Source organism: Pelodiscus sinensis, chromosome 1 (assembly GCF_049634645.1).
Source record: "Pelodiscus sinensis isolate JC-2024 chromosome 1, ASM4963464v1, whole genome shotgun sequence".
Lineage (NCBI taxonomy): Eukaryota > Metazoa > Chordata > Testudines > Trionychidae > Pelodiscus > Pelodiscus sinensis.
This window is the reverse complement of record NC_134711.1, coordinates 186,338,022-186,365,335: the sequence shown is the minus strand read 5'-3', so window position 1 is coordinate 186,365,335 and position 27,314 is coordinate 186,338,022. Positions and strand designations below refer to the sequence as shown.

The 27,314-nt window shown below is 42.8% G+C and overlaps 1 protein-coding gene across 4 annotated transcripts in view; it reads right to left on the bottom strand.

The window, feature by feature from the left end:
* Positions 1–27,314, bottom strand: part of TTC3 (tetratricopeptide repeat domain 3) — a 158,214-nt gene that overhangs the window by 66,269 nt on the left and 64,631 nt on the right. For all 4 annotated transcript variants that reach the window (XM_075911810.1, XM_075911801.1, XM_075911793.1 and 1 more), the window contains 4 exons: positions 26,945–26,993; positions 18,198–18,315; positions 11,752–11,809; positions 2,123–2,183 (listed from right to left, as the gene is read on the bottom strand). In XM_075911810.1, the coding sequence (XP_075767925.1) occupies positions 2,123–2,183; positions 11,752–11,809; positions 18,198–18,315; positions 26,945–26,993 (286 nt within the window). The remainder of the gene's footprint in view (positions 1–2,122; positions 2,184–11,751; positions 11,810–18,197; positions 18,316–26,944; positions 26,994–27,314) is intronic.

The window sequence follows — 27,314 nt, the reverse complement described above, 5'->3', positions numbered from 1 at the left end:
CCCTTTGCTTATGTAGCCACATGGAATATACCTGCACAGCAGCTGAGAGAGTGCTTCCTAGTGCAGGTAAACAGACATGCATTAGGTCTGCTCAAGGTAACACACACAAAATTAGTGACTGCAGCATCAAGAGCAGGGGACTACGGTAGCCACCTGAGCCAATCTGCTATTTTTAGTGCACTAGCTCCAGAAGAGCTAAAATTTATCTCTCCATCTGTGCTGAGAAGCATGCTCCCAGCTGCTGAAGACATTTGATTATACATTCTTCTCTGCTCAGTGTTCCAGGGTATCAAGCACCCCTTAATGGGAAGTGTCCTAAAAACTGTGTAACAACAAATTGGAGATTTCTAGGAAGGAATCTGTCCATTGTACACAGTAGAAGAAGTGTGACTGAGCCTGGAAAATGGATCTTGAAAATCACCCAAGTTTTGGTGGCGTGGGTGAATCTTAATTCACTAATTAATATGAGATCCACATTATCCTAGACTGTACTATAAACACATTCATTGTTATGGCTCGGCTCCAAGGACTTCTCACAGCAACAGCTATAAAGATATAAAAGTAGACTGTGAAATGGATCAATACATTTTCTTTAAAATAATTTTTAAATTACACATTGGTTTACAAAATTGCAAATCATCTCTGAATACCAAAAATTCAAACAGTGCAGCCTCTCCGTGGCAGATATAGTAATTAGAGAAATGTAGTCAGCTGTCTGGACCTATAAACACAAAGTGTAGTTCAGCTCTGAAAAATGGTTTCAAAATAGCCTGCTCATGTTTCATACTTTGGTGTCTCACTGATTTCGTATCAAATTGGTTTGTATTACAGATAAAAGATCATCTGTATTCCAGCGGTACTTCATCTTGAAATCAAACTATTATTATTTTCCTTTTAATATATCACCACAAGTGCAAGATTCTACAGGGCAAAGGAAGCCCTAATTACCCAATTGTACCAAAGCATAATTTATGTCAGGTAGTGAGAGTAACAAATTATGCTCTCTGCTGCCAGTAGCTTGCAAATCATTTTTTCGTCTTAAAAACTGATGAATTAGAACTACTGTGATAAAGAATGTTATAGCTGAAAAGCAAACAATTTTTTTTCCCTTTGACTGGACAGTTTTCTATGAAAAGATCTTGAAATACCTATCTTTGATCACACATGTAATTATCTCAGAGCCAAACTGACAGTCTGAATATAAATTTCAAAAATTCTACAGCCCACATATGATTGCATGAAGTTAATTTCAGTAATGTATTTACTGTATCCAGAAACACTTTCAGCAGAAGTAAATAGCTATACAACTACAAGATTGTTTTACTAGGTGTGATTTGGATTTATTTGTATTCTCTCTCATATTCACACTATTTTTAGACATTTGTCTATAGACATTTCCCTGGTGATTATAACACTTTTGAGTTACAATACCTTTGAACCAGGAGCAATGCATTATAATTAGCAATTCTGCAATTACTTTGAAAAAGACTGGTAAAAAAGGCAAGTAACTTCTATGCCCTGAGAAGTAGCAAACTCATTTAGAGCATTCACTTATTACAAGTTTTAATGAATAATTCTGGGACATGATTTTAGATTCGTATTATCTTGAGAAAAAATGTTGAAAGAAAACAGCAAATTTAACAATGAGAATATTTTTATATTAAAGATGCTTATCTGGTCTTGTTTTTCTGTGTTCCATATCTCACTGAGGAGCTAATATTTAATTGTGGCTCTTCCTTCTACAGTTTAGTTTTTCTTTTTTACTCTCCCAGGAAATCATAACCTTGCGCTCACAACAATAACGTATTGTTATTGAAAAAACTGTGATACTGAATTCATTATTATAAGCTTCTACACAGAATCAAAAAATGTAATAACAGCCTTTGCCGATCAAACATTTTAAAAAAAATATCAACAGCTTATTTAGCAAGAAGAATGCAAAACGTTTAAATCTCCAAATGTCAATGAGGGTTATTAATTAATATACCAAACTGCCTTCCACATATGAAAATTTGTCCTTCCAAGAGTATATAAAAATAAGAACAATAAAAGTTTCATGAATGTTGTTCCAAATGTTTTTACCATATAAAAGGACTCAAATGGCAAAATATATATTTCTCACCTTGCCTTTTCAGAATCACAGGTTTTGTTCTTTGGTTTTCCTTTATTTTGGTGATTCTCTCCTGTTATATGAAATATAATTTTGAACCAACCAAACATAAAATTAATTTAAAAGAACACCAACTCAAAAATCTCCAGTTACAAATCATTTCTTAGATTAACGAAACTGAAAAAAGTTAATAAAAAAGTAACTTATTTCTTTACTCTATTTACTCTGGAAATTTGTGTCACAATTTCTTCCTTACTGGAAAAATCATATAACTGTTTAAAAACAATCATAATGTACTATACAGAAATTATATCAGCAAAAAGCTAAAATTATTTCATTTTGAAAAATTTGTTGACATTGTCTAACTTTTTAAAAAGGATTACAGTATCAATGTGGATCTTATTATATTTTCATTTCAATTCGCATTATTTAGCCACACTACTTAAAGAATACTTTACTGAAAGACTCATTCAGTTGAAAACACTGGCTTTATATTAAGAGGAAAAAGAAATCCTCCAATTTAAGTAAGTCATTTTCTCCACTTATGCCAGTCTATGCTATAATGTTCTACAGGCAGGAAAATTCATGACAAAGTTTCTTCCTCTCTCGTACATCATATCAGGCAACTGTACAAGACATCTATTATTTTTTCTTTAAAAGGATAATTACTCCACTGCAATTTAATTCCAATTTTCTAAAAAGTGATTAATGGTTTCGGGTGCACAACTTAAGACATCATTAAGTGTGTAAAAATTCCTGCAAGTGTTAAACAGCAGCCTTCTGAAAATTAAGCATTCTTAAGATGCCTCTAACTGGGCTCCCAAAATTACAAGGGACTTCTAAAAGTTTTATCCTTGATTAGCTTTAGGACTGCACATCTTTCACTCAGGCCAATACTAAGCTCTGTAGCTATAAAATATGCAAACACCTAAAAGTTTCAGAGGCTCAATAGCCACAGGACTATTTATTGTTCAACTCATCTTTGCTAAGCCCCTCTCCGGGAAACCCAGTAATCTGTGAGGCAGTAGTATCTCGATTCCAACTCTGAATTTATTAAACAAATGTTCACGAAGTATACCTATCATTGTCTCCAGAGCAAGTAAGTTGACTCAAGTCAAACTCTTGTAATCAATTGTAGTACTTTACACTTCTTAATTTTGCGATAATTACTCAGTTAGTCGCTCCTACGATAATTTAAAACCATTTAAAAACGTATGACTATATTACACATTAGTGATATCTTTTATATGAATTTAATACAAATGCTATCAGTGGGCAAAAAAACCCATGAAAATTATGACCATGATCCTGCAAATATGTAAACAAGTACTCATATGAATAGTCCCATGGACCTTCTTATGTAGTTAAAAGTTAAACATATGCATAAGTGTTTGAAGCATCAAAACCTAATATTTTTATTAAAAACTTCTTAGTGGCATAAAAATCTTTATCACTTCGAAACAAAAACATTTCTGAATGTTAATAATGAAAAGTTATTTAGAATTTCAATATAATAGCAAATAATTATGAACTTATTTTGGAATAAACAAACCACACTTTCTAAGAAAATAGGAGCCTAACCCTGGGGTGTCTGTTGGAGCGCTGCACTGTGCATATTGAAGAAAGTATGACTAATAATGTGGAATAGTTTCCTCATACTTGTAGCCTGCAGAAAGCTATCAAGCAAAAGCCGGTCCAAGACCCAGTATGTGATGTATATCCTTATGTTGCATTTAGATGTACGGATTAAATTCACTTTTCATTGTTACACTAGAGTTTTCTTGTAAGGAACTGATACTGCACTCAAACATTTAAAATATAACCAAAATCTTGTTAAAACAGATTTTTGTAACTTTCACCAGCTAATTTTCAATATTTAAAAAGTGTATATAGAGAAGAACACCAGAATATTAAGTACACCACAAACTTAAGTCCAAAAAAGAAACGAAATACTAATCTATACGTTTCTGTTTTATCTCCTATGAATTTCATATTTAAAATATAAGACAAAAATTAAAAGGAAAAAGACTTATTCTATTGTGTAATATAAGTCTCCTTCCAGTGATCACCACATCAAGCACTGTTTATCTCAGAGTACTAATACTTACTATAATCACAAAATATAAAACTCAACAAACCAACCAACCAAAACAAAAAACTCCCAAGAGAAAAACATATTTAAAAGTAAATAGAAAGCACATACCTCTGAAACACTTCAAAGCTTTACCAGAAGTAACACTAATTCTGACGGGAAGTGCCATTAAGAATAAATAAAAATAAGCTATAGAAAGACAAACACACTCAAAAAAATACATGTAAATAAAACAAAGGAAAAGAAGCCAAATGCAAATTTAGAAGAAACTGCAGCACAAGGGTAGTATATAAAATCTCCTACCAGCCACAGCCCTTCACTAAACAAAGAACCCGGAAAAGAATACTCAGTCCCTCTACCTATCTAAAATTTGTAACAACTAGAGACATGCACAGCATAACTCCTCCTTTGAAATCAAGGCCAAGCTAAATATTTCCTCTAACATCAGTATTAACACAAAGAATGTCATACCCTACACAATTACAAGGAAAAACAGGGAGGAGACCCTAAAAACGCTGAAGAGCACAGACTGAAAAGCTAGTCACATTTTTTAAGAAATTCAAGTTAAGAAACATGAACTGACAGCCCTATTATCTGCTTAGCCTTAGTGTGTTCTCTCTCCCTGCAATCCCCCAATCCTTCACTAGATCGCATTATTTCTTCTGCAACACCTGTAAAACTAGTTAGCCTCTTCTCTCAGAATCATCCAAGTTCATGCCTTGGGACTCTCTTGCCTCAGCTATTACAAAATCCTTCAAGGCTTTCTTTATGCTCACATTTAGCCTCTCCAGACTATCCAAATGTAGCTGTCACTGTTATTTGCCTCTCCTGATCATGATTTCCCCCGTTCATAGATCTCTTGCTGTCTTACAGAATCTTTCTGCATTATGTCCTTGCAATACTTCACAACACTATGCCAACTAACATCGCCCTCTCTATAATCCTACTACATCATATCTCTTTATTCCATCCAATTTTATCAGACTGGTCCCTTTTATATATGCTCAATTGTCCTGTGAACCATTCATACCATAAAATCAATCTTCTGTTCTTCCTAGTCTGTTCTTCCTATTCTGTTGTGTGTTATATCCATTTCTGTTTTTAGGGTTCAGTCTTGCCAGATCTTCTTTATTCTGGCCCCAATTCAGCCAGAAGTATTTAAACATACCTAGTCTCCATAGGAAAACTTTTGGTCATAACCACTTAAGAAGAAGTTACCACTTAGTGCAGTAACAATGATTCTTCAAGGTGTATGTCCCTTTGGATTTTCCACATTAGGTGTCCATGTGCTCCTGCGCTGTTGGAAAATTTCAATAGCAGGTGCATATGCAGCTCTTTACCCACCACAACGTTAGCCAGCATGTGCAGGCATTTCTCTCTCAATTCCCTCTCTGCTACAGAGTTCATTAGCAAAACTCTGAAGCAGAGGACGAGGAGGGTGAGTCATGGTACATCTCAAAAAAATAATCATTACCACACAGGCTGAATAAATTCTTCTTCTTCTTTGAAGCATCCCTATGCGTGTTCCATTATAAATGATTCCTGAGCAGAACCTACCACTGGACAATAAGACTTCGGAGATATATCTGATAATGGATGACAGCTCTGAACTGGGCTTCTGTAGTTGAATCACCCAAGATAGCAGCATGGACAACAAAGGTAGGAGCAGATAGCTGTTCTAAAGATGTCTAATTAGGGATAATGAAAAGTATAAGGGACAAGAAGACTGACCTCATGGAGTGCATATGTATTGACAATGGGGGAATTTCCTTAGGCAATTGATAGCAGAGCTTGATGTAGCAGCAGAGACCCACTTGAAGAACTGCTGAGATGAAATAGCTGTACCTTTTTATGTATCCTCAAAGGAGAGGAAGAGTCTCCAGGATTTCCTGAAGGCCTTTCTTCTGTCCCTTCTCACATGGAATGTCGGATGATGGCCTCTGTTATCCACGTGAAATTTAGGGTAAAACCTTGGAGGCTGAATGAGCTGGTTCTTACAAAAAGCTTTAGGGGTAAACTTCAGACACAGTCTGAGGATTACCCTCTCCAGAAAGAATACCATGAAAGGAGGACAAGCCATTTGTTGGGGTGGTGCCGATGTTAAGTCTGGTAACCTCAAACCCTGCATCCACCAAAGGATTCTGTGAACAGAGTTCTTTTAGTATCAGGCCAGGAAAACTGTTGAACTGTGACTATCACTGGGGATTCTGAGTAAACTGACAATGATGATTGATCAAATTATGTAGAAAAAGTACACAACATGACCTAGGTGTAAATTGCCCTGAAACATGATGACCCTCAAGAGGCCTACTGAGAAGTTAATAATTACCAGTAATGTCAACTTCAGACTGTGGATCTTAGTTATTCCACACAAAATTATCATAGGAAAAATTAGTTATATAATGCCAGAAAGGCATAATTTGGGGACATGTGACATCTCTGTGATAAGGGCTAGAAAAGAAGGGCATCAGCAGAGGAGGAAGAGGAGGGAGGAGACAGAAAGAGATGATTTGTGACCTAAGAAAGAAGACTTCTCTTATCCTGAACACCTAGTGTTAGGATTGAAAGTTTTATTCTTCCTTATTTGTATTTGAGGTTTAGTAATGTAGTAATATAAGGTAATATATAATCATATTTAATATTGGAGTAAGTCAAATCCTTTATTTGAGTATATATCTCCTATATTTCCTTGTTGTAAAGTTTTAGTAAGTAAAGAGACAGGATCTCATATTTTGTCTATGTTAATGAGATTAGAAATATCGAAGGCCCGGGCCTTCAATATGAATTGTTTTGATTTTGCTTAATATAGAACAGTATTGTTTACCTTTGAAGGATTCTGCGTGAGAGACTGTTTGTATGAATGAGATACAGTGTGAAGGTCATCATTAGAGCCAGCTGGTCAAGAGAGAAGAGGGAGAATATGGGGTGAAGACAAACTGTAAAAGACAGTCTGTGAAGAGCAGAGAAACCATCAGTGTGTACCCACGGTCAAGAACGGATCAGATTGGCAGAATTGACGGCTCTAAAGGTGAAGGGCGGGCACCCCTAAAAACAACTCATTAACAATCCAGGACAGAATGAACCTTCAAGAGATGTTTGGGAATGATTGACAACAACAAGATAACATTCCGGTCACAGAATGACACAGCAGAATACACTGATTTCAACAGAGAAAAGGATTATAAAATCAGGATGCTGTGCTATGGAACTTTGGGTTCATCTTGCCAACAAATCCAAAGGAGCATCGGATCGATCGACCAACAAAGGCCCTGCTCCCCCTATGTTCAATCTAGGTGGTCACTAGACTATGCAGAATCTGGACTGGTAACTATGACATCGTCTGGCGGGATTGTGTGTGTGTGTGTGATGGAAAAGCATATGCAACTGTTGTATTCTCAATAAATGTGGCATACTGCCTTTCCCCTATAAAAGATCTCATGTGCTTATACGTTAATTATATAGGCTACACACATTTCCCTCCCTGCCCTACCAGTACATTTTTTAGCAGGCTGGCCGGCAGCCTGGCTCAGTCCTGGCTTGCGACGAGTCCGGGATCTACCCCTGCTGCGGCTCTGAATTTAAAGTGTATTAGGACCTGGGCAGGCAGGAAGCCTGGCTCAGTTCCAGCTTGCACTGGGTCCAGGAGATCAGATCTCCCCTAGACAGGGGCTGCTGCCCCCCTGCACTGCTATCTCTTTATTAGAGGCAGCAGCATAGGGCAATAGGCAGTGGGGTGGTATGGGGGAAGGTGGGGCCATGGAGCCAGCACACGCAGAAAGCAGACATATCGGCTTCCACCTGCCTCCATCACCTTCCATGCTGATGTCTCTGATAGAGAAGCAGCAGCAGTAGCACAGGGGGGAGGGGGAATGCGTGTGGTCATCTACACGTTGACATCCCTATTTGCCACATTAAACACTGTTTGCCTAAACTCAAAAACCAAGAATTTGTGGGGCAGGGGAAAGGAAACCTTTTAATCTTTAAGTACTTTTCCTCCTCCATTACAATTTTTCTTTTTAAACATGTTGGGCTTTGATTGTAAATCAAATCTTTAGTTTGAACAGACTCATTAGTGTTTTTTCTGTAGCTTGTTGTAAAACTAGGCAAATATTATAACCTTAACGTTAACAAATCACCGGGACTGTATGGCATTCACCCAAGGGTTCTAAAAGAACTCAAATGGGAAATTGCAAAACTGTTAACTGTGGTTTGTAATCTATCCTTGAAATTGGCTTCCGTACCTACTGACTGGAACATAGCTAATGTGACACCAATATTTAAAAAGGGCTCTAGAGGTGATCCTGGCAATTACAGACCAGTAAGTCTAACGTTGGTACCAGCAAATCAGTCGAAACAATAGTTAAGAATAACATTGCCAGGCAGGTAGAAAAACATAATTTGTTGGGCAAAAGTCAACATGGTTTCTGTAAAGGGAAATGTCTTACTAATCTACTAGAGTTCTTTGAAGGGGTTAACAAGCATGTGGATAAAGGGGATCCAGTAGCTATAGTATACTTAGATTTTCAGAAAGTCTTTGACAAAGTCCCTCACCAAAGGCTCTTGTGTAAATTACATTGTCATGGAATAAGACATTCAGATTTTCAGATAAGACATTCAGAAAGATATTCAATATATTCAGAAAGTCCTTTCATGGACTGAGAACCGATTAAAAGACAGGAAACAAAGAATAGGAATAAATGGTAAATTTTCAGAATTGAGAAGGGTCACTAGTGGTGTCCCCCAAAGGTCAGTACTAGGACCAATCCTATTCAACTTATTCATAAATGATCTAGAGAAAGGGGCAAGCAGTGAGGTAGTTAAGTTTGTGGTTGATACTAAACTGTTCAAGATAGTCAAAACAGAAGCAGACTGTGAAGTACTTCAAAAAGATCTCACAAAACAGAATGATTGGGCAACAAAATGGCAAATGAAGTTTAATGCGGATAAGTGTAAAGTAATGCACTTTGGAAAAAATAACCCCAACTATACATATAGTATGATGGGGGCTAATTTGGCTATTACAAATCAGGAAAGAGATCTTGGAGTTATTGTGGACAGTTCTCTGAAAACTTCCACACAGTGTGCAGCGGAGGTCAAAAAGGTAAGTAGAACGTTAGGAATTATTCAGAAAGGGATAGAAAATAAAACACAGACTATCTTACTGCCCCTGTATAAAAATATGGTACGCCCACATCTTGAATACTGTGTACAAATGTGGTCTCCTCACCTCAAAAGAGATATTTTGGCCTTGGAAAGGGTTCAGAAAAGGGCAACTAAAATGATTAGGGATTTGGAACAGGTCCCATATGAAGAGAGGCTAAAGCGACTGGGACTTTTCAGTTTGGAAAAGAGGACACTGAGGGGGGATATGATAGAGGTACATAAAATCATGGTGTAGACAGGGTGAATAAAGAAAAGTTATTCATTAGTTCCCATAATATAAGGACTAGAGGACACCAAATGAAATTAATGGGTAGCACGTATAAAACTAATAAGCGAAAGTTCTTCTTCAGATAGCACATAGTGAACCTGTTGAACTCCTTGCCAGAGGAGGCTGTGAAGGCTAGAACTATAACAGAGTTTAAAGAGAAGCTAGATAAATTCATGGAGATTAGTTCCATAAAAGGCTATTAGCCAGAGGGTAGGAATGAGGTCCCTGGCCTCCGTTTGTCAGAGGCTGGAGATGGATGGCACGAGACAAATCGCTTGACCATTGTCTTCGGTTCACCCCCTCTGGGGCATTTGGCGCTGGCCACTGTTGGCAGACAGGCTACTGAACTAGATGGACCTTTGGTCCAGTACGGCCATTCTTATGTTGGACCAAACATAACAGCTATACTGGATCACACCAAAGGTCCATCTAGTTCAGTAACCTGTCTTCCAACAGTAGCCAATGCCAGGTGCTATAGAGCAGTGATTCTAAACCAAGGTAACTATATCTTTGTGGGTACACAGAAGTGTTCTGGAAAGTGTACCAACTCATTTAGATATTTGCCTTGTTCCACAACACTTCAGAAAAAACACTACTGAAGTCAGTACAAACTAGAATTTCATACAGAAAATTCACTTGTTTATATTCATCTACATATTATACACTAAAATGCAAGTACAATATTTATATTCCAATTGATTTATTTTATAATTACACAATAAAAATGTGACAGTAAGCAATTTTTCAATAATAGTATGCTATAACATGTTTGTATTTTTATGTTTGATTTTGTAAGCAAGTGGTTTTTAAATAAGATGAAACTTGGGGGGTACGCGAGACAATCTGACTTCTGAAAGGGGTAGGGCGGCCTGGAAATGTTGAAATATTAAGAACCGCTGCGTCAGAAGGAATGAACAGAACAGATAATCACCAAGTGATTCTGCTCCTCTTGCTTAACTCATTTATGTTAGTCTGTTCAGTTTCACTTTCAATTCCAAATACAGTAAAACTCCGATGGTCCGGCATCTGATGGTCCGGCACTCCTGATGGTCCGGCACCATCAGGAACCCGGAAGTGCTCTGGGCAGCCGGATCATTGGAGCTGCTCTGCCCCCAGCTTCCCCAATTCAGCTGCTGCTAAAACTGACCAGCGCTGAATCCGGGAAGCAGGGTGAAGAACAGCTGAAGTGCTGCCAGGTAGGTCCAGTAGCGCTGCCCCTCGGGGCTGCAGGACCAACCCGGCAGCACCCCAGTTGTCCCGGATTCAGCCACTGATGAAATTGACCAGCGGCTGACTCCAGGAAGCCCGAGACAGAGCTGCTCTGCCCCAGCTTCCTGGAATCAACGGCTGGTCAGTTTCAGCAGCAGCTGACTTTGGCACACCTGGGACAGAGCAGCTGGGGTGCTGCTGGGTTGGTCCCCGTAGCGCCGAGGTTTGGCGCTACCAGACCAACCCAGCAGCGCCCCAGCTGCTCTGTGCCAGGCGCCCCGATTCAGCCGCTGCTGAAACTGACCAGGGCTGACTCCAGGAAGCCCAGGGCAGAGCAGCTCTGTCTCGGGCTTCCTGGAGTCAGCCGCTGATAAGTTTCAGCAGCAGCTGACTTGGGGACACCTGGGGCAGAGAAGCTGGGGTGCTGCCGGGTTGGTCCAGTAGCGCCGAAGAGTGGCGCTGCGGGACCAATCCGTCAGCACCCCAGCTGCTCTGCCACAGGCGTCCCCAAGAGCAGCTGGAGTGCTGACGGGTTGGTCTCGCGGCGCCAAGGGTCGGCGCTACCGGACCAACCGGGCAGCACTCCAGCTGCTCTGCTGCAGGCGTCCCCAATTCAGCCGCTGCTATCCTCCCACCCCACCCCACCCGAGACGCGTCTGGGCTGTCCGCTGCCTGCGTGCTCCGCCGCTTTGCTTCCTCTCCCTGGTCTGCTGGAGACCAGGGAGATGGGCCCCGTTCGTAACTGCGGATCCGACATAAGTCGGATCCACGTAACTCGGGGACTGCCTGTACCATTTTTACAAATTTGCTTGACTGTGGCACAGTTATTTAAGGGAGGGGAGATATATGCACCCTACCGAAATTTCCATTACTTTTTGAGCTCTCTCAGGAAATTAAAAATTAACTCACCTGATGGAACCACTGAAGACCAGTCTTTAGTTTTAGCACTTGTGGCATCAGTAGTCACCTAACAACAAATAAACAAATAATGTTTTTTTACAGAAAACATGTATTAAATAAATACTGAATACCAATTACAAAGGATGGAAACAAGGCAAAAACTCCTTAGAATCATGTTTACATTACAGATAATTATTTAAGTATTTTCTGAGTTAAAAAAAAAAGGCCAATTTCTTTTTTTAATAAAAAGCTTGATTGCCAGACCATTGTGTGCACATTGCATAAGCATCATATTGTATTGCTGCACTGCTATAACCTTTGTCTATTCCCTCTCTCATTTCTCCCTATTATTTGACATACCCACTTGCTGTGTAATATCCAAAATTTAGATTGCAATCTCTTTAAGGCAGCAACTGTCCTTGCCTCTGTCAATAAAGCATGTAATGGTATGTCTACACTACAAGGTTAATTCAAAATAACAGCTGTTATTTCAAATTAACTTTAACAGCGTCTATACAAGCAAACCACTATTTTGAATTTAATTCAAAATAGCAGAGCACTTAATTCGAATTTGGTAAACCTCATTCTATGAGGAGTAACGCCACATTTGAAATAGCTAATTCGAAGTAAGTGCTGTGTAGACACTTAATTCGAATTAGCTGGCCTCCAGCCTTTCCCAGTTTCCCCTAGTGGTCACTCTGGGCCAAACCAGGAAAACTCCTCTCCTATCCCCCAGCCCCAGAGCTCTTAAAGGGGTAGACTCTGGCCAGACTGCACATGCCAGATCCAGGCCTGCCAGCAGTCTCTGCCCCGATCCAGTGACCCCACTATGAGCCGGGCGGCCAGTGCCAGCCAGCCGTCTCCCACCCAGTCCCCCAGCACCCAGCCAGGGGTCAAAGACACCGTGCTCCCTCCTGGACTAGTTAGGAGATCATAGATCTCATTGAGGTTTGGGAGCAGGCCCCCAATGTCCATGATCTCCGCACTAGACAGAGGAAGGTGGCTGTCTACGGCCGCATAGCTACCACCATGGCCCAGAAAGGCCACAGGCGCACCCAGGAGTAGATGCGCTTGAAAATTCAAGAGCTGCAGCAGGGGTACGCCAGGGCCACTCGGGGCAGCTCCTCAGCAGGGGCAGACACCTGCCCCTACTTCGAGGCACTGGACCACATCATGGGGGCGGGACGGTCCGTGCCACCCCAGGTGGCAGCGAGCTAGGACCAGAGGACCCTAACCAGGGCGCAGAGGAGGAGCCGCCATGGAAGGTGCCACACCGGCTGGACCCCCGAGCTGTCCCAGCAGTGGAGTCACCAGGGTTGTCCAGTGAGGCCACACCATGTAAGTGCCATCACTGTCCCTTTCACGGGAGGGTGGGGGGGACGGAGGGAGACCAGGGACAGCAGGTGTGGGCCTTGATTACTATGGATCACGCAGCAACCTGTGCACATGTGAGCAAGTGCCATGCCACCCCTGGGCAGGTGGCTCCAGCTGCGTGCCACACAGGGGCTGTGGCCTGATAGCCACACGCATGTGTGAAGAGACCTGACATGCCCCTGACCCCGGGGCAGGACACAGCAGGATGCCCTCCCTTCACAAGCCCCCTCTAACATCTCCCTTCCCCCTCCCCCTTCACCCGCAGTATACATAGCACAGGGGCATGGGTGTGGTCTCAGGGCAGCTCCCGCTCCTGGGGATAGCTGGACATTCCGACCATGGCCTCTGTGCAAGCACAGTGGCTCTGACGGTGCAGGGCATGGTCATCCTCACCTCGCAGAGGGGAGCTGGGCTTCACCCACTGTGTCCCCAGGGAGAACTGACCACTTCTCTTCTTTCTCCACAGCCGCACCAGCTGCACTTGCAGGGCAAATCACCTCACACAGGACATGCGCCCATACCCGAGGGCTCCACAGGACGACCGCAACTCGGCAGGGGTACCGAGAGCAGCAGCTGGAGGCCCTGCGAGCCCTGACCCACATCATAGAGCAGTGGGCACAGGAAGAATGAGAGTTCCAGAGGGAACTGCTTGCCCAGGATCGTGCCATCTGAACCCATCTGCAGACCCTGGTGCAGAGTGTGCTGCCCCCCAGCTACCATTCCTCCTCCCCCCACTTCTTCTTCCCCTCCCACCTCTCCTCCCCATCCCCCCAGGAACGCCGAGGCCCCCTCCCCCACGGTGGGAGGCAGTTGGCCCAGTGAGACCCCTACCCCTGAGCGCTGAGCTTCCCCTCCCCCTTCCTCCCCTTGCTTCCCCCTTCCAGCTCCATCCTCTCAGATTTACCCCTCCCTTCTCCCACCCTCTATCCTCCCACCCTCTATCCTGCCTCCTTTCCCCAGTCTCCCCAGAGGTTCATCAATAAAATCAGTTTCTATTTTTGAAAAAAAAGTATATTTTACTTGATATCAGGAAGGGGGGGCTAGGGAGGAGTAAGTGGAAGGACATGAGGGAGGAATGGGCATCAGCACCCAGTGGGGAGGACCGGGGTGGCTCTGAGGGCTTCTCGAAGTGGACGCTCTCCTGCAGAGCCTCCTGGATTCTGACAGCCCGCCAATGGACCCCCGGATGGCAGCCTGTAGCAAGTGCAGCCAGGCTGATGGCGGCGACCCCACGAAATGCACCAGCATACCCAGGGGCAGCTCTGGCTCCATGTGGCCAAGTGATGTGGTGTCCCGAGTGCAGGCACTCAGGGCACTCCAAGACAGGACTGCTTTGCTGTCCCTCATCGAGGTAGACTAGCAAGCGGGGAACCCTGAAAACTGTTCAGGGTGGGGGCAAGGTCCCTGTAAGCATGGAGCTCAGTTAGCCTCAGGCAGCAGACCCACACACTAAGTCCTAACCTGATGCTCTGCCGGCACTGGTTCCGGCCAGCCTTAACATCGGTTCAGGGTCCACTCAGTGTGGACACGCTATTTTGAAATAGCAAAACGCTATTTCAAAATAGTTTATTCGAATTAAGCTAATTTGAAATAATGCATCTATACACAAAAACTATTTCAAATTAAGTTAACTTGAATTAACGCTGTAGTGTAGACATACCCTAACATTTTTATGGGCAATCTAAAATAAAAGCACCTCACAGGCTTCTACTACCCCATGGAGTTTGATTTATCTGTACCATATTTCAGCTAAAAGCCCACAATCAAAGAGTTTATTTGCAACAGTGATCATCTCTCCCTTATCAAACTATGAACACTCTTTTAAACTAGTTTCTTTATTTTCACACCATTTTTCTAAGACATGGCGTTTCATAAGTCCCTTTCTTTAATGTATTACTGAAATTCAGCCTCAGCTGGAGTACTGTGTCCAGTTCTGGGCACCACATTTCAAGAAAGATGTGGAGAAACTGGAAAGGGTACAGAGAAGAGCGACAAGAATGATTAAAGGTTTAGAGAACATGCCCTATGAAGCCAGGCTTCATGAACTGGGCTTGTTTAGTTTGGAAAAAAGAAGATTAAGGGGTGACGTGATAGCGGTTTTCAAATATCTAAAAGGGTGTCACAAGGAGGAAGGAGAAAATTTGTTCCTCTTGGTTTCTGAGGACAGGACAAGGAGTAATGGGCTTAAAGTGCAGCGGGGGGGGGGGGTTTGGATTGGACATTAGGAAAAAATTCCTAACTGTCAGGGTGGTCAAATATTGGAATAAATTGCCAAGGGAGGTGGTGGAATCTCCCTCTCTGGAGATATTTAAGAACAGGTTAGACAGACATCTGTCAGGGATGGTATAGACGGAGCTTGGTCCTGCCTTGAGGGCGGGGGGCTGGACTCGATGACCTCTCAAGGTCCCTTCCAGTCCTATGATTCTATGATTCATATTAATTTTATTATCTAAACTTCATCAAAATATTATCCCCTTTTTAATTTCAATAGTACAGAAAGCATTTATCAGTTTAAAGCAGGCAATATATACTTACGTATTTTATGACGATGCTCCTAGGCCAACAACAGGTGGCATGTTTTCACAAAATCTACACACAATACTTCTTTTGTCCTGTTCATCATACTTCCTCTTTTCAATAAGAGCATTCCAATTTATTAATTACTCAATCTTACTTTCCCTTTTACTTCTCAGTTGCTCTTTTGATTTGGTTTCATTTCTCATAAATGACTCAGCTTCATTTCTAGCCACACCCTTGTAGGCAGAATTTCTTTCACATTTTCATAGTAGGCAAATATATTTTGATATTGCTTTAAGATCCATGTTATGAGATATTATGCCTCCATTAGTTTGCTGTGGAATTAACCTGCTAATTTCTAGTAATTGTTAATGCTCAAGGGAGTCAGAAAGACAGAAAAGCTGAATTTGAAAGGAAAGAATGCCTTCAAAGAAGTACAGGTTTTTGTTCAGTTTCATTCAGTTTGAGCATACCGCTTTATTCCAGTCCTAGCCAAAGCTGAACAAATAAAGCATTGTTTATCCCAGCCCTGTAGCCACTGGTGACAGTGTAAATGTAATTTACACCAACATAGTGAGATTTGTGCAAGCCAAAAGTATCCTTGTTGCAAGAAAGGATAATCTGAACCTTTACAAAGCCCATCTATACTAGAGGTTTGTACTGGAATGGTTAAACTGCTAGGGTTCCGTTCCCCCCACTCCTCCCCCCACAGCGAAGTACACTAGGCCTAAATTCTTAACAGAGACTTACTCTGCAACCATCATTACCTATTCCTATACAATACTAAGGTATCACTGTCAAGGGAAATTGCAATACAATTTGCTAATTATTTAAATCTGAAGTTAATATTAGGTATCCTCCTATATATGATTTTCAGTCCTTCCTATCTATTCTCTAAAATTCATCTCATGTCTGGTCTTGCTGCTCAGGTACAGTGTTGTATACAGTGACATGAACTGAAATTTTCCATCTGAACTTGATTTGAAGTCTGTCCCAATATTTAGTGTTTTATTGTAAACCCCAGCTCCTGGAATCACACTAAAGCACGAGAATTTCAAGTTTCATACTAAAAAGTTTCTGTTGTGAAATCCTGATAAGACACCCACAGATATTAACTCAACGATTTTTACTCAGACCTGTCATGGTTCTGGAGAAGAGTTTAAAAATGTGACCTGAGTGCACTCAATTAAGAAACAGGACAGCAAATATAAAAAGCTACTCTTTTTGAATGCTTGAGCCTGGAAATACTGCAGATTTGTTCACTAAAGCAGCACACTGTTTGTGGCAGTAGATAATAAGTGCCCAAACTCCTGCGGCTGAAGATTGGACAGGACCTGGAAGTAAGTAGGGATGATTTTCTGGTCACTGAAACAGTGTAGGTTAAGATTCTTTCTTCCAATGAGCCCTGAACACTCCCCATCTACTCCAGTTCGGAGTCTCCTCTCCTCCTCCAGCATAACAACTCAATTTCCATCAATTCAGTTTCTACTATTCCTTCAAATCATGAAGGAAAATCAAAACTTGCATTAGGGGAAAAATCTGCATGGAACTCAGCTTCATGATATAGCAGGACATATGAGCTGAATCAAGCTGCTAGCTCTTCTGGAGGGAAGATCACCGTTCCCAGCCAATGGGAGGTGTAGGAAGAAGCATCCCGGTCCACACCGCTTCCTGCAGCTCCCATTGGCCAGGAAGAGCACTATGCCATCAACAGCAGCTACAAGTGGCCGTACATTTGGATATGCAGGTAAATAAGTGCCAACAGCCTGCCAGGGTCTAATTCCAGTGAACTGCCTCAGACTTTTGCCCACTCCTGGGCTGTGTCTACACTGGCATGAATTTCCGGAAATGCTTAAAACGGAATACTATTCTGTTTTCAGTTTTTCTGGAAAAGGAGCTTCTACATTGGCAGGCTGCTTTTCCGGAAAAGCCCTTTTTCCGGAAAAGCATCTGTGGCCAATGTAGACGCGCTTTTCCGGAAAAGAGCGCCGATCGCCATTTTCGCGATCGGGGCTTTTTTCCGGAAAAGACTACTGGGCTGTCTACACTGGCCCTTTTCCAGAACAGTGTTCCGGAATAAGGACTTATGCCCGAGCAGGAGCAGAATAGTTTTTCCAGAACAGCGGCTGATTTTGTACAGTAGAGCATTGTTGCTTTTCCGGAAATTCAAGGGCCAGTGTAGACAGCTCGCAGCTTATTCTGGAAAAGCGGCTGATTTTCCAGAATAAGTGGCCCAGTGTAGACACAGCCCTGGAGTATCACCACCTAATCCCAAGTAATTAAACTTGGGATAGCGAACCAAGTTTTGTCAGCTCCAGTTTATCAGAGATTAAGGGACAGTTTCTAAAGACTCAATAATAAAAAATGAGTCTATCAAAAAAGTACACAGTTATAAAGCACGTTATTGACAATTATAAAAAATTTCTGAAAAATTCACCATTTCATATTCCAATGCACCTGTTATGTTATCTCAACACCAAAGAAATTTAAAAGCATGTCCATACATTCCTATAAGCAGTTCCCCTTTCAAATCAGTAACAGTACCATTTAATACTTAACATTACCTTGTGTTTTTTATGACAGCTGTGGTCTTTAGAATCTACTTGTATTCTCCTCCTTTCTTTGTCTATTTCTTTTGATTCTTGAGAATTGAATAAATTAGACTGTGGAGAACCAAATTCTCTAAAAAAAATAATAATCAAATTATGTTTTCAGTGTTGATGAATCATAAAGGCAACACTTAAGATTATGGATTCTATATGTATTCCAAAAAATCCCTATAGATGAATCACAGATAATTTAGACACATTTAAAGATGTGGTCATGTACGCAAGCCCTTGAAAGTTCTTCAAACTACAGACAAGTGAAAAAGAGCTAAGTAAAGTGATACTTTCTATAAAGGATGTATATTTATATAATTTCTGTTCACAAAAAATATATACTCAATATATTACTGCATATTTTGCCTTTGCAATACAGAAAAAGAGATTATGGAGCAGGGGTGGGCAATAATTTTTGCCCGGTGGCCACTTCAAAAATTTCTGAAGTAGCTCTGGGCCACCCTGCAAGGGGCAGGGCCTAAAGGGAAAGGGCAAGCTACCCCACCCCCAGACCATGATTGGTCTGGGGGTGGGGGAACCTCTTTGCTGCCCCCTTCCCACTAGGCACCCATGCCCTGGAAGAGGTTTGGCCTGCTCCCCCCACCCCCAGGCCAATCAGTGCCTGGGGGCGGGGGAGCGTGGGAAGTCTCCGGCCCTGCAAGGAGCACATGGCACTTCGAAGTGCCGCGGGCCCTAGGGCCAGGGCAGGACGAAGGAAGCTTCACATAGCTCCTCCACCCCCAGTTCCTGATTGGCCTCCTCCGCTCTCCCCGCCCTGCCAAACTGCGAGCAGTGCACGGTACTTCAAAGTGCCACGTGCTCCTGACAGGGCGGGAGGAGGCTTTGGGCCCTAATTGGCCTGGGGATGGAGGAACAGCAGGGCCTCTGCAGGCCAGATCTACCCACTTGGCGGGCCGTATCCAGCCAGTGGAGGCCCTTTTGCCCACCCCTCTTATGGAGGCAAGTTTCTTCTAGGGATGTAAAATCCTGTTTAATTAACCAGTTAAACATTAAATTTAACCGATTGAACAGAGGCGAGCGGGGGGGGGGGGGAGGGGGGGGGGGGGCGGCTGGAACGACCTGCCCATCCACTGAGGACAGGGGCTGCTCTGGATGAACTGGAGCTTCCTTCCCCTCCCCCTCAAAGTAGGCCCTTCTGAGGGGGAGCAGCCCTCAACCTACAGCAGGCTGCTCCAACCTTTACCAATAAATCAGTTAACCATTAACGTCCCTAGTTTCTTCAGCATTAATTTGTATAGAAAGCTGATTTTAATTAGAAAGTCCTTTTTATAATAATATATGCCATAAAACTCGCAAGTGTATCAGTAAAATCCAAAACACCTTTCAGAGTAAAAAGCTTGGTCTATAGGCATGCACTTTAGCACAGATAAACTAACAGTGACTAACAGGGGAAAGGTGGGAAGAAGAAAATCCAAAGGTCAAAGCCTAACTTGTTCCTACCAAAAGATACATTTGACTAGACTGAGATTGCCCAATAGATGTACATGTTAAACCTCAGTGATGCTAAAAATTAATCTATGATTAATATATGTCTATCATTGATCCTCAATACTCCATATATCTGGGATTGAATATATTTTTAACATCCAGGGATGTTAGCTGGATTTAAATCAAGACTTTTCATGCTTTAATACAACATATTTCCTAATGTGTCCCACTTTGTCTGATTCAAGAAGTGCTCAACAGCCGAGCAGACTGAGGATAACTGCACAATGGAGTTGAAACTACGGTGTAATTTTACAGTGGCTGTGAAGGCAAATTAAGGCTGCAACAGACAGATCTTCAATAGTTGTGGTGTCCATACCATTGATTTCAAGCCCTCTATCTGTAAAGGACAATGGGGTGACTGTTGTGCACTAGTGTCCCCACTTTAAAGAAGTCTTGCACAAGCATCTTCCAGTTTTTGGGAAAACAACACCTACACAAGTCAAAATTCTGGTGGTGATCAGCAAGTGGTGACGGAAACAGGACAGTGAGATCCAGAGTTCCTAGTCACAGACAAACACACAGGCAGTTGGTGTGTGATTCAGTCATCTTGCTCGATGACTGAGGCACACTGAGCATCTCAGCAGCTGCACCCATAATTGAGCAATCCTCTTTAGGACCCACTCTGCTCATCCCACATGGGGAAGGGTATAGAAAAAATGCCCTAAAAATAGTCTTGCCTCTTTTCCTCTTGACTGGATAGCTGTATCCAACAGGCTCACCACCCCAGTCGTCAAAAATGTAAGAAAGAGTTCAACTTTGTAACCAGGAATGTACGTACCCTGATGGACAATAGAGACAGCGACCAAACAGAGCGAGACACAGCTATCATTGCTCATGAACTGAATTGGTTTAACATCGATATTGCTGCCTTGTCCAAAACTAGAAGAGCTGATGAAGGACAGGAGAGGGTGAAGAAAAGAGGATACACCTACTTCTGGAAGGGAAAATCTTTTGATGAACCTCAATTGTATAGAGTAGGCTTTGCTATCAAGAACAAGCTCATAAGGTGCCTCTCTGAGCTGCCAGTAGGCATCAATGAGCAGCTTATGACACTCCAATTGAGGCTCACCAAAGACCAACAGGTATCTATTGTGAGCGCCTATGCACCAACAATCGACGATGATGAGGATGTAAAGGAAGATTTCTACTCTCAGCTGTAACATTTCATCAGAGACCCCCTTAAGATAAGATCATTCTTCGGGGGACTTCAATGCATGTGTTGTACGAGACTCGGAATTGTGGAAAGGAACGAGTTGGAAAAAGCACTCAAATGGATTCCTGCTCCTGACCTAGTGTACTGAACATAAACTTATCATCATGAACACCCTTTCTGACAAAAGGACAAGTTCAAAACATGTCGGAGACACCCACGTTCAAAGCACTATGTCATAGTTCATGCTCAAGATCAGTGTGACACACTTCTCACAAGAGCAATGACAATTGCCGATAACTGCTGTACTGATCGTTGCCTCATTCGATCCACAATGAAAATTAAGATTGCCCCCAAATGGAGGCTGCAAAAGAAGCAGATCAGGCACAAGCTAAAAGTTCAAGATCTGAAGGACCTCGTTAATGGAGGGATAGCTCAGTGGTTTGAGCATTGGCCTGTTAAACCCAGGGTTGTGATTTCAATCCTTGAGGGGGCCATTTAGGGATCTGGAGAAAATCTGTCAGGGATGGTACTTGGTCCTTCTGTGAGGGCAGGGGACTGGACTTGATGACCTCTCAAGGTCCCTTCCAGCTCTATGAGATAGGTCTATTTCCATATATTAAGCGTGACTAGTTTCAGGCAGTCTTAAAAGAAAAGCTTCCATTAGAGTTTCCAGCTGAAAGCAGCAATCATCAATACCTGTGAGGCTACCAGACAGCATCAGAACAGGTTTGATAAGAATGATGTTGAAATCAAGCAATTCATCCATGAGAAGAGAATGGCATTTCATGCTTGGCAGAATGATACAAATGGCAATACAAAGAGAGAAGCTCATGCTAAGGTGAGGGCAGAAGTACAACATAAAACCAGACAACTCAAGAACAAATGGTGGACTGAGAAAGAACAAGAATGCCAACATTCTTGTTGTGCAGATACCCATAATACACGTGGTTTCTTTAGTGCTATTAAGGCTGTTTATGGGCCAGCTTGTCATGGCATGAACCCTTCACTCTAAGGACAGAACCACAGAATCACACTTTTAAAGGACAAGAAAGCCATTAATTTTCACTGGAAAGAACATTTTGAAGATCTTCTCAACAACTACTGCATGGCTGCAGATGAAGTTCTTGAACAAATCCCACAACAACCGTCTAGGGATGAGCTCAGAGACCCTCCTAATTTGTATGAAGTATACAATGCCATTAAGCAGATGAAGAACAAGACAGCAGGTCCAGATGGGATCCCAGCTGAAATTTTTAAAGATGGCAGACCAGAGTTAATTTGATAGCTTAACCTACTAATCTTTAAAATCCGACTAAAGGAGGAGATACTCAGTGAAATGAGAGATGCCTTGATTGTTTTTCTCTTTAAGAAAGGGGATAAGGTAGACTGTGGAAACTATCATGGTATCTCTCTCCTTGCCGGTGCAAACAAAGTTTTGGCACAGGTCCTTACAACCCATATTCTGCCCCAGTCAGAAGAAATTTTACCAGAGTAATAGAGTAGCTTCCCGTCATGTGGCAGAACTGCAGATATGATTTTCACTGAATGGCAGCCTTAAGAAGATTGTTGGGAGCAAAATCGATCACTGTACATTACTTTTATTGGTCTAACTAAAGCCATTAACTCAGTGAATCACCGTGCCCTTCAACTATACTTTTGAAAATTGGCTGTCCTGCTAAATACATCAATATCCTAAAGTTGCTGCTGAGCAGCACTGGCTGCCAGAGTGAACCTTTCAAAGTACAAACAGGAGTCAAACAGGGCTGTATCATCACGCCAACCATGTCAGCAGTCTTTATTGCTTTAATTTTCGACCTAATTGCAGGGAAGCTTGCAGGTGGCATTGAAATCATCTACAGAATGGCTGGAAAGCTGTATAGGCTTAGTAGGCTGAAAGCTAACAGTAAGATTTTCACCACATCCATCGTGGAACTTCAGTATGCTGATGACAATGAAGTTTTTGCCCACTCTGAGAAAGATTTTTCAAACTATCTTAAATGCATTTACTGAAGCTTATGCACATCTTCATCTCACCCTCAACATGAAGAAGACCAAAGTGCTCTATCAGCACCAAATGAGGTACCATACTCCCCAGCTATTCAAATCAACAGAGAGGCACTGGAGAATGTTGATCATTTTTCTCTGCCTTGGAAATTATCTTTCAACGTAACTTGGAAGATGTTGATGTAGAAATCCAATACAGTCTGAACTGTATCAGTGTAACCTTTGCTGATTTACGTTACAGGATTTTTTAAGATCACAACATTCAAATAGACAACAAACTTCTTGTCTATCAAGCCACGATTCTCTCAACAGTATTGTAATGGGTGTGAAAAATGGACAACCTAGACATCACTTGAAAGTCCTTGAGAGGTATCACCAAAGCTGCCTGTGCAAGATCTTGAAGATCAAATGGGAAGACAGGCACGCTAACATCAGTGTTATGGAAGCGGCAAAGACAAGTAGTATCAAGGCAATGATAATCTGTCAGCAACTTCACTTGACTGGTCATGTTGTTCGGATGCCAGCCCATCACCTCCCAAAAGAGGTCCTGTTTTCTCAGCTTAAAGGATTCCATAATGTGGGAAGACAACAGAAGTGTTATAAGAACTTGCTAAAGGATAATTTAAACAAGTGAAACACTGATGTTGACATTTGAGAGACACTCACCCAGGATCGCTCAAAATGGAGAGAAGTCCTACTCAATGGCTTCTTGCATTTTGAATTTGTCTACAGAAAAGGTGAGGAGGAGAAGAGGAGCAGGAGACTAGCTTCTAGTCATGATCAACAGCCTCCTGCTGTACCTGGAAACATCTGTCCATACTGTAATAGAACTTGTGGTACAAGGATCAGCCTTATCAGCCACCTAAGGGTCCATAACTCCCATGGAAGATGAACATACTTGAAGAGTGATTGCCCATCATCCGTATGACCTTTTGTGGGTAAAACCCACTTCAGCTACAGTATTGGGTATCTCTACACTACAGCACTAATTCGAACTAATTTAATTAAAATTAGTTAATTCAAAATAAGCTAATTCAAATGAGTGCATCTAGACCTAAAAACTAATTTGAATTAGCGTTCTGCTAATTTGAAATAGCATGTCCACATTGAGCAGACCATGAACTGAAGTTAAGGCTGGCCGGAACCAGTGCCAGCAGAGCATTAGGTTAGGACTTAGGGTACGTCTAGACTACATGCCTCTGACGACAGAGGCATGTAGATTAGGCTACCGGACATAGTAAAATGAAGCGATGATTTAAATAATCGCCGCTTCATTTAAATTTACATGGCTGCCACGCTGAGCTGAAAAACAGCTGATCAGCTGTTTGTTGGCTCAGCGCGATAGTCTGGATGCTCCCCTGCCGACATCAAAGGTATTTGTCGACCACCCAGGTAAACCTCATCCCAGAAGGCATACCTGGGTGGTTGACAAATACCTTTGATGTCGGCAGGGGAGCGTCCAGACTATCGTGCTGAGCCGACAAAGAGCTGATCAGCTGTTTGTCGGCTCAGAGCGGCAGCCATGTAAATTTAAATGAAGCGGCGATTATTTAAATCGTCGCTTCATTTTACTATGTCCTGTAGCCTAATCTACATGCCTCTGTCGCAAGAGGCATGTAGTCTAGACGTACCCTTAGAGTGTGGAGCTCCTGCCTCAGGCTAGCCGAGGGCTGTGCTTAAAGGGACCCGACCCCCAACCCGGACAGACAGTTCTCAGGGTTCCCCGCTTGCTTGTCTACCTCGATGAGGGACAGCAAAGCAGTCCTGTCTTGGAGTGCCCTGAGTGCCCACACTCAGCACATCACAGCACTCGGCCATTAGCCTGGCTGCATTTGCCGCAGGCTGCCATCCGGGGGGGTTAATCGGGGGGCTATCAGGATCCAGGAGGCCCTGCAGGAGAGCTTCCACCCCGAAGAGCCTGCAGAGCCACCCCAGTCCTCCCCATCAGGGGCTCATGCCCCATTCCTCCCTCACCTCCTTCTACTTACCCCTCCCTAGCCCCCCTTCCTGATGTAAACAATAAAGGACATGTGTGTTCAAAAATAGAAACTCTCTTTAACAAAAATGGGGAAAGGGGGGAGGAAATTAACCTCTGGGGAGACTGGGAAAAGGGGGTGGGAGAGGGGAAGAGAGAGGATGGGAGAGGGGAGGAGGAAACCTGGGAGGAGGGAGCTGGAAGGGGGAAGCCAGGGGAAGAAGGGGGGGGGGGGAGTATAAAACTATGGTACGCCATATCTTCAGTACTGTGTACAGATGTGGTCTCCTCACCTCAAAAAAGATATTTTGGCCTTGGAAAGGGTTCAGAAAAGGGCAACTACAATGATTAGGGTTTGGAACAGGTCCCATATGAAGAGAGGCTAAAGAGACTGGGATTTTTCAGCTTAGAAAAGAGGAGACTGAGGGGGGATATGATATATAAAATCATGAGTGGTGTGGAGAGGGTGAATAAAGAAAAGTTCTTCATTAGTTCCCATAATATAAGGACTAGAAACACCAAATTAAATGACTGGACAGCAGGTTTAAAACTAATAAGCGAAAGTACTTCTTCACAGCACATAGTCAACCTGTGGAACTCCTTGCACAGAAGGGTGTGAAGGCTAGAACTATAACAGAGTTTAAAGAGAAGTTAGATAAATTCATGGAGATTCATGGAGTGCTATTAGCCAGGGGATAGGAATGGTGTCCCTGGCCTCTGTTTGTGGAAGGCTGAAGATGGATGGCACAAGACAAATCACTTGGTCATTGTCTTCGGTCCAACCCCTCCGGGGTAGCTGGTGTTGGCCGCTGTCGGCAGACCGGCTACTGGGCTAGATGGACCTTTGGTCTGACCCAGTACGGCCGTTCTTATGTTTTAAGCTCAGGGTTGGGGGTCTCACTGGACCAACTTGATTTTCATGCAAACCTGCTCCTGGGTAAACATGTGGCCTGTGGTGGCCAGGCTGGCAGCTATCCTGCCCTAGATGGCCGCATTCCTGTGCCTAGTGCAGAGGTCGTGGACGTTGGAGGCCTCCCCCCGAACCACGATGAGGTCCACGATCTCCTCACTAGACCAGGTGGGCGCCCGCCTTTTGTGGCCCTGGGCAGGCTCCTGTGAGCCGTCAGCCTGGTCATGGGAAGAGGCGGAGGGCTGGGTGACAGCAGGTGGCTGGTTTATGCCGTGCCAGGTGCAGGGCCTGCTGGCTGGGTGCTGGCAGGCTTGCAACTGGCACAAGCACGGTAGCCAGACCGTGCCCCTTAAGGGCTCCGGGGCCGGGGATGAGGGGGGCACAAAAGCTTCCCTGGTTTGGCCCAGAGTGGCCACCAAGGCAACCTGGGAAGGGCTAGCCTCCAACCATTTTGAATTAAGTGGCTACACAGCCCTTAATTCGAACTACGTAATTCGAACTAGGCGTTACTCCTCGTAGAATGAGGTTTACCTAGTTCGAATTAAGCGCTCCGCTAGTTCAATTTAAATTCGAACTAGCGGTTTGTATGTGTAGCCCCTATTAAAGTTAATTCGAACTAATGGCTGTTAGTTCGAATTAACTTTGTAGTGTAGACAAACCCTTAGAGCCCTGCTAATCCATGGATATCGAGTTTATAGCCGGAAGGATTCACATCTGCAGCTGTGGATGGGGATATCCATGGCTCATTTTTGCAGATAGATACAAATTTTGTATTCAGGCACTGCTCTATATAGTATTGCAACAAAGGTGGACAGGACGAAATTAAGTTCCCAGTAATGTTTTAGATTTACAATTTCTAGTATAAAAAAACTAAACTCAAGGAAACAGTCTAGAGGTAGTAGTAGTCAGCACAAAACAACTGAAATAAATTTTTAAATTCATTTGTTTCCTACACTCCTCTGCAACTATCCTTCATTCTGATTAACAAGTATCAGATGCTACTGGGTTCAGACACTTGCCTCTTTCCCCTTCATTTTCACTTGCTGGTTTATAACATAGTAATTCAAGCAAACTCTGTGCTCTGTACCAATTAAATATTATATTAACTTTATATTAATTATATTATTTTATAAATAAAAATTAATCTGGTTTTAACTTACTTTTTCTCAAAAAATGATTTCTTTGTTCTGTGTTTACTTGCTTTCATACCTATAGAAATTTAACACAGAAAACACTGATTTACAGCTGAAAAATGTTACTTCATTTGAAAGGAAAGTTGCAGTTTAAGGTAGGGATGTAAGCGACTAGTTGACTATCCAATAAGCTTATGACTATTTATCACTTCTCTCCCACTTGCTGCCTCTATCAGAAGCAGCAAAGGGGGACGAAGGGCAGGAGCTGGTGCTGGGGTGAGCCAGCTTAAAAGCCAGATCCCCCCAGCACCATCTTCACGGGGTGCAGGGGAGGCAGAGGCATAGCAGGGGACCAGGCACCAGCCAGAAATCAGCTATCCCAGCTTGCGCCTGATCT